General features: G+C 46.3%; 2 protein-coding genes across 2 annotated transcripts; one reads left to right on the top strand and one right to left on the bottom strand.

Annotated features, from left to right (window-relative positions):
- Nucleotides 1–380: 380 nt before the first annotated feature.
- LOC123054315 (coatomer subunit epsilon-1) lies at nt 381–4,128 on the top strand. The gene is made up of 7 exons (XM_044478049.1): nt 381–662; nt 742–825; nt 1,638–1,789; nt 2,250–2,385; nt 2,486–2,641; nt 2,769–2,848; nt 3,834–4,128. The coding sequence occupies exons 1-7, from the start codon at nt 501–503 to the stop codon at nt 3,925–3,927; spliced, it is 864 nt and encodes a 287-aa protein (XP_044333984.1). The 5' UTR covers nt 381–500; the 3' UTR covers nt 3,928–4,128.
- A 1,428-nt stretch (nt 4,129–5,556) lies between these two features.
- LOC123054316 (36.4 kDa proline-rich protein) lies at nt 5,557–6,498 on the bottom strand. The gene has a single exon (XM_044478050.1). It carries the CDS (start codon nt 6,412–6,414, stop codon nt 5,920–5,922), a length of 495 nt encoding a protein of 164 aa, XP_044333985.1. The 5' UTR covers nt 6,415–6,498; the 3' UTR covers nt 5,557–5,919.
- Between the last annotated feature and the right edge of the window lie 1,301 nt (nt 6,499–7,799).

Consider the following 7,799-nt stretch of genomic DNA (forward strand, 5'->3'; position numbering starts at 1 on the left):
GGCCGTCACCGTCGTCAGCGCCTTCTCGGTCGCTGCTTTCTCGTCGGCCATCGGTAAGATATGATCCGCCGCACCTCAACTCACCCAGAGATTGGATTTTCGAGTCGCCTGGCGTAGAGGTGGCGCCTCGCTCAGCTTAAGTCGCAGCCGAAACCATAGCTCTGTTCGGAGTCGGTATGGAGCCCGTCTTCTCTTCGAACTCCTACCTGCCTGGCCTGGATTCTTGTCAGGCTGGGCCACTTTCTAGTTTCTTGGGCCCAACTCCTCCAAAGAAAGTAAAACTCAAGCCCATCACAATGGACGGGCCTCTGCGAGTCCACTCTAGGCCCGAACTTGAGCCCAGTTAAAACCTTCCCCATCTTCGTTCTCATTCCCACTACCAAACCCAGAGACCGAACCCAAGCAACTCATTCTTCTTTCTCAAGATCTCCCACTCGCCTCCCCGCGTCGCCGTCGAACCCACTCCGCCGCCCCGTCGCCGGCAGCGCCCCCCTCCCCCGATGGCCACCCCCGACCTCCTCTTCAACCTGCGCAACCTCTTCTACCTCGGCGCCTACCAGTCCGCCATCAACAACAGCGACGTCCCGGGCCTCGACGCCGACGCCGCGGCCGAGCGCGACGTCATCGTCTTCCGCTCCTACATCGCCCTCGGATCCTACCAGGTCAGTAGAAATTACAAATGGCGCTCCCCTCCCGTTGCTTCGCCCTGACCGGGCTCTGATCCGCGGTTATGCTGTGCAGCTGGTGATCAGCGAGATCGACTCGTCGGCGGCGACGTCGCTGCAGGCCGTCAAGCTGCTCGCGCTCTACCTCACCGGCGACAAGGTTAGCGCGCTGGATCTGATCTTTCGCCTCTGATCTGTTCCTGATCGCGGTTTTATGGGGTTGGATCTGGGATGTCGGGGAGTGGCTAGATCTGTCGCGGTTACAGTTTGTGATCTGATCTGGGGATAGAGATCCGATGGCACCATTTTCACTGACATAGGTCGATGACTCGCGAGAATAGAATTTATACATGCTGCCTCGTAGAATTGCTAGTGCAACCTCAAATTTTGGTAAGACCTATTAGCTCTGATGATATGTGTTGCAGAAGTTTGATATAATATGAAGTGCAGCTAAGCTGCGCCACCTTTAATTAGAAAAATACAAATGTTCTGTTTAAATGTTTGACGAGGAATGAACTTGTTAGATTCAGACCTGCCGTTTTATAAGGAAATTTAATAGTATAGAACAACCATTTCCATATACTTTTTCTTCTTAGCAACGCCCAAATGACTGGTCTGATACTGAATGATGCTGTATTTATGGTGTTAGGTCAGATAATATTGCATGCGGTGGTTCTTATCATTGAATTCATGTTTTCCTCAGTCAGAAGCAAAAATAATCATCATTCCATGAAATTGAAAGCTTGGATGCAGATACCAAGGTTCCAGTGAATAAAATGATAAATATACTTCTAATGTATTTCACCATTTAAACGGTTTACTTATTTGTTGCACGCCACACTAAAATTTATTATTGTCGCTAAACATAAGAAGATGAGATGTAATGTGTGTTACCCCAATCACTTTTTCCCTTCTCTAATATTTCTTTGGATACACTGAAATGCTTATGCATTACTTTGTGCAACTTTGAAGGAAGGTGCGATCGCCAGCCTGAAGGAATGGTTGAGTGATTCAGCTATAGGAAGCAATCCTGTTCTGCGATTGATTGCTGGAATTATATTTATGCATGAGCAAGACTACAATGAGGCTCTCAAGCACACACACACTGGGGGGACTCTGGACCTGTTAGTTTCCTCTTTCTCTATTTCTTTAGATTGTTCAGCCTTCCATTAGTGAATTTATTGTTGCAAAACCCTACTCAAGGGTGAACATCAGTATATGCTCTTTTAAAAAAAAAATTGATCACCCGATGATAATGGCAAACTAATTAATTTGGTGTGCAGTCCGAAAATTCAATTTAAAAATAAATAAATACATATTCTGCAATTTTGTTTGTACTACTTATTTCTTCAGTTATGTAGTTGAACACTATTTTACATATTATGTTCCATCCTTCCATCATCACCTGTAGCATTTGTGTATATCATGCTAAAATGTGACATTTTTAGAGCTTATTTCCTTGTATCTTAAATTTGCTTACTTCTTCCATGATCCACAGTTCATTATTTTTGTTATGTGTTATGATTGTTAGACTGCTGCATACTAGAAAGTTAATATTGGTTGTTGATGATTGGTTGGTTTCAGGCATGCACTGAATGTCCAGATCTTCCTCAAGATGCACCGGTCAGATTATGCTGACAAGCAACTGAAGATCATGCAACAAACTGACGAGGACCATACACTGACACAACTAGCAAATGCTTGGCTCGATATTGCTGTTGTAAGTAATTTCAGTATTTCACAATCCAATGTGGTGAAGTGTTGAAATTTTATTGGTCTATGGAAACAGGAGTATATCATCATTTTAATCTATGGTGCAGGGTGGCTCTAAGATCCGGGAAGCTTATCTCATATTCCAGGACTTTGCTGAAAAGTACCCTATGACTGGAATGGTTCTTAATGGCAAGGCAGTTTGCTGTATGCATATGGGGAGCTTTGAGGAGGCTGAAACTCTATTGCTTGAAGCCCTAAACAAGGTTAGTACTGATCCTCCTTCCAAGCAAAGAACAAGCAGCAAAACATATGAATTTCAAAAGGATGCAAGACAAATATTCAAACCATTCCCACAAAAAAATACTCAAATGACATCTCAAACTCTTGTAGGATGCAAAGGATCCTGAAACTCTTGCCAATCTTATTGTATGTAATCTCCACCTTGGCAAACCGTCGTCACGATACTTCAGGTAAGAATCTAACCAAATCCTCTGTACAGTTTGTACCCCCTTTCTGATGCTCTCTAGGTGACAGGTGTTGGAAATTTGTATTTGGCCGATGCCATGTCAAGTGTTTTTTTGTAGATGCAAGTTGAAGTGGTTTTAGAAAATACTATTTGATGGATGCATGCAGATTACACATATTCGAATTTTTAAAATTTATCAAGCGGGACATTAATTAACAAACAGCATTAATTAATTAACAGTACATACTGCGACCCTTCAGAATTCATGCTTATTATAGCTTTCTACCTACTTGTGTTAAGGGTAGAGGTACATTGGTACTTCCTAGAAGTTCATGACTAGTACTTACAAAGAGTTCAATCGAGAATTGAAGTAAGCATCATAAAATACCATTCTGGGCATCTGATGCGAAATCTTGTGCAGTCTTTTCAACCTTGGATTATGATTAGTATATTATTCACTTCTCATCTTTTGTAAACAGTAACAACTCAACCATATATTCAAAGTGCTAGCAATTGTACGATTGGCTCCAGCTAGCAAAAGGACCATGAACTGTACTAGTTGCAAGACGCGTAAAGAGTAGGACCACAGAATGATTGTTATGAGATGCTTTTTTTGCATTCGATGAATTTGTCTGTCTAGTCTTTTGCAACGCTGCTACGTTTTTAGGCCTCTTATCCTGATTTTGCATATCTGGGGTTAGCATGTTGTGGCCACTTGTTCCTGATCGGACATATCCTGACTAGGTCTTCTCAGCAACATGAAAACAACTTAATTGGCTGTGTTCTGCAGCCCAGCTGTTCTTCCACCTGGATCCAGGAAGCCTCTCTACGTTTCTTAGATGCTACCAATTCTATTATGAATCTTGTGGTTGGGCATCACACTGAGACTGTTAGGTTAACATCGTCCAGGGTTCAGGACGCTTACTATTTTGTATGAACTGGACCAAGTATATCTTGCTTCTAATTTCTATCTTTCTATACTTCTGCAGCCAGCTGAAGCTGTCGCACCCTGATCACGTGCTAGTTAAGACCACCACGTCCGCGGAGGGCAACTTCGAGAGGGCGCTCCAAGCCGTCGCCTGAAACACCCCTGCCTCATTCGAGTTAGCGCATTGAGCATCCCCTGTTCCATTTTGAAGTGCTTTAACAGAGTGAATTGTATTGGTTTTGCTTTATATTGTTCTGTGGTAACACACCGCTCGGCCAACCCTGTACTCAAACACAAACACCCGCTGTATGAACGGATATATATGTAGAATCTCCAATCATGGCATTTGTTGTCAACATCGGTATCTTGTTATTTTGTGCTTGCTAATTCTTCCAGCCAACGACGTGTCGTGGATCATGTAAAACATCAATCATGGCTCTCTGTGATGCCTGTATCCATATGGCGCGTGTGCATGGACGTTAAGATCTGTCTCTGTGATTTATGCGTGCATGCCTGTATTGCGTCCAGCTATACGTGTGTGCATGGACGTTAAGATCTGTCTCCTTTATTGCTGTACTACATGCTGGCTCAGCCCGGTCTCGTTGACGAAAAAGTTTGATGGAGTAATTCTCCATGCCCTTTAAATATCTTTTCTTTTAGAGAAAACATATGGTGATCCCTGCGAATTTCGTCACCTGATGCTCTACAAAATATCGGGTTTCTTTCTTCACCCCCAGAACAAGATGTGGGCAGATCCCACGACGAGATTGATAATCTTCTCCCTTGGAAAAATAAGACTGATAATCTGCACTTCCAACTCCAGATCGTTCAGAAACAAGTGAAAACGGCCTCTTGCCGTCTTGCGCTAGATCAATGTCATGGCTTCATTTAAAAGAAAACCGTCATGGCTTCATTTAAAAGAAAACCGTCATGCTTTGCTCTGCCCGGCCTTTATTCTCCATGTCTTTTAAACCTTTTTTTGGGGGGGGGGGGGGGGGGGGGGGGGGGGTGGGGTTTGGTGGGAGGGGCGAGGGGGGAACGGATGGTGATCCCTGCGAATTTCGTTGGCGGGTGTTCTTCAAAATATCGGGTTTCTTCCTTTAACCTCCTAGAACAAGGTGTGAGCAAATCCCTTGATAACATGTTCCCTATGAAAAATAGACTGATAATCTGCACTTCAACTCCAGACCTTTCAGAAACAAGTGAAAACGCCCTCTTGTGGTCCTGCCCTAGATCAACGTCATGGCTTCATTTAGAAAAACGAAAAAACCAAAGAAAAAAAACGTCATGGCTTGTGGTCGATGCGACATCTGTGTGTTCATGGATGTTTCACTGCAATGAGTCGTGACAGCTGCATATGAGTCCATATTGTCTCCTGTCATCATTTGTCTTGTCTAGGGCCTCCTTGGACCGTAAGATATTCACGAAAAGCTTTGAGGATTCCAATCTTTAGAAGTTTACCCAGTAGCAATCCATAGGATATGATGTCTGAATCCTGCTTTTGTCATTATTCTGTTTTTAGTTTTTACGGCAAACTTGGTCATATTTTATGTTTTCTTCCTCTTTGGAGTAGTTCTTTCGTTCCGGTCCAAAGAGGCTCCCGATGGCACGAACGCCAGAAATATTGGTACCAGCGTCATTGACTGGCCGTGAGACCAGCCTATCAAGGGGTGAAAAGTACAAATATGACCATATGGAGTCGAGGGTGACTTTTTATCCCGAGGAAGAGTTGGGGTCGTAACATTTTCCTCAAAGAGGAAGACACCATACAGCGAGAAGCTCCATACACATTACAATCACTTTATATTATTCATAATAACTGTCAAAAAGAATGCTACACACCCAACATCACAACTCACACAGTCACATGTATATAAGCAATTATGCACGATTACAGTATATACTGCTAGTACTTGATAGTTGATACACATTTACACAACGCATGTTCGCTGCTCCACACCAAAAGATAGCCAGAGCTAGCTGCCCATGCATGTATGCGTTATACAGATTACACATGACATGTGGCATGCATGTACTATGCGTACTTACCTTGAGAAGGTGCTAGCTCCATGCACGCGGGCATGCATGAGGATGCAGGTGGTGGTACAGTATGTATGTAGTAGGTGCTAATCGATCGATGGAGTGGATTATGAAGGGCACTGGAACGAGGACGGCACGTGCTTGCCGCACTGGTTGACGAGCACCGAGATGGCGACGGGGAGCACGAGTTTGACGTTCAGCACCTTGGCCTTGATGGTGGTGCAGAGGCAGAGCGCGGCGTCGAGGTCGGCCACGCCGGACAGCAGCGGGCAGCAGGTCTCGCTGGCCTTGGCGCCCACCACCGCGTGCACCAGCCCGTTGAGCGCGTCCACGCACGCCACCAGCTTCAGCACGTCCACGGGGCACTTGCCCGTCGGCGACGACGGCGCCGGAGGGGTCGGCGTCGCCGGCGTCGGGGGCGTCGGCGCGGGGGAGTACGGCGGCGGGGGGCACGGCACGGACGACGGCGGGGGCGGGGGCTTCACCTTCGGCGGCGGCGGCGGGGGAGGCGTCGTCGGGGTCGGGCAGCTGGGGCACGCCGACGAGGGCGCGACCAGCACGGAGAGCAGCGCCGCCAGCACGAGAGGCGCAATGCGGGCCATGGAGCCTGGCTAGCTAACCTCGAGTTTGAAGTGCTCTAGCTTCTCGCTCTTGGCTAGCGTTCACTGGTCTGAGGGAAGAAGATGAAGTGGGGCGCGCTTATATAGGCGAGCTTGAGGTCGTGGTGCGACGGGCGAACTGATGGCGTGTGTCGGTCGCGGCTCGGTGGACACGGCGAAGTGTCGCGTACGCCTCAGTAGTCAGTACCCGGTAGTACACTGGCAGAGAGATTGTGGCTGGCGTGGACTCGGATGAATCCATCGACGGCCGCTTCCGACGACCAAGGTCTCTGTCGTTTTGTTCCTGGAATCATGCGTGTGTGGAAGATCGCCGATCGTGTGGTGCCTGCGTCTGCATGTCGCGGTTAAATCGGCAGACTCTGCCGAGCCAAGTCGTTTCAACCGTCGCACGTTAGTCGTTACATAGCCTGTTTATTTTTTTCTTATATATATAAAGAGATGGAACCTTCCCATTTTTGGGTTGATTAAGGAGAAATTTGCCGTCTGTTTAATCTGAGAAAAACATGATCACAGTGGCACAAACTTGAAGGTCACATCACCGAGAAGATCAATTTTTCACAAACCGCGCATATAAGTGGCTTTATCAGCACCCATGGCACCATGACTCAACGACTCCGACTTCACTGCGGACAAACCCCGCCGTGCCGATCATCTCTAGGCATGCACCAAGTCCATGCACCCCGATACGCCACAACGGACCATGACATCCATCAATGAAGTGGCAACTCAGATTTCGGCGGCTTGAGTTGCACTCACACTCGCTTTAGCGTCCCCGTATATCTCGTCACACACTTGACATCGTTACCGCACTTCAATTTTCTGCCCCTTGACACATCACCTCCGATTTCATCTCATCTTGGTGAATCGAGGAGCCAAAACATTCAATAACAGGGACGGAATACCAACATAAATTTTGTTCAATATGCTTCCCATCAATGCCCCTCATATATACTTGTTGTCTTGGTACAACTTACATCACCCAAGCTCTTCTCTTGGGTATGACAAGTAAGAGTCATCGTTCAACCATATGCCGATCTCATGACCTTCTTCAAATGAAGCCGTCCTTAATCTCAAGTGTCGGTAATGTCGTAGGGTCGATGACACTGGAGACCAAAGAAGGAGATCACATTTAAGAGGCTAGATGATGAAGAAGATGTTATTGGAGGAAAGAAATCATCTCAGCTACCGGCGATCTCTTATCTTTGACGAAGCATGCCATGTTTCTTTTTGGGTGAAATACATCTACAACCATCAAACTTGTGGAGTAGGTGCAATCTAGTCCTCAAACTCATGAAATGATCCCGCTCCACAGACATGCTAAAAATGGTCCGCATAGGGTGATTTGTACATTTCTCGTACTTACATAG

This window comes from Triticum aestivum, chromosome 2D (genome assembly GCF_018294505.1).
Source record: "Triticum aestivum cultivar Chinese Spring chromosome 2D, IWGSC CS RefSeq v2.1, whole genome shotgun sequence".
NCBI lineage: Eukaryota > Viridiplantae > Streptophyta > Magnoliopsida > Poales > Poaceae > Triticum > Triticum aestivum.

Bases quoted from the DNA above. Each gene is read 5' to 3' on its own strand.
- LOC123054315 (XM_044478049.1), top strand. From the start codon at position 501: ATGGCCACCCCCGACCTCCTCTTCAACCTGCGCAACCTCTTCTACCTC. The intron at 663-741 runs GTCAGTAGAAAT...TATGCTGTGCAG, and splicing joins TCGCCCTCGGATCCTACCAG to CTGGTGATCAGCGAGATCGA. The intron at 2,386-2,485 runs GTAAGTAATTTC...TCTATGGTGCAG, and splicing joins CTTGGCTCGATATTGCTGTT to GGTGGCTCTAAGATCCGGGA.
- LOC123054316 (XM_044478050.1), bottom strand. From the start codon at position 6,414: ATGGCCCGCATTGCGCCTCTCGTGCTGGCGGCGCTGCTCTCCGTGCTG.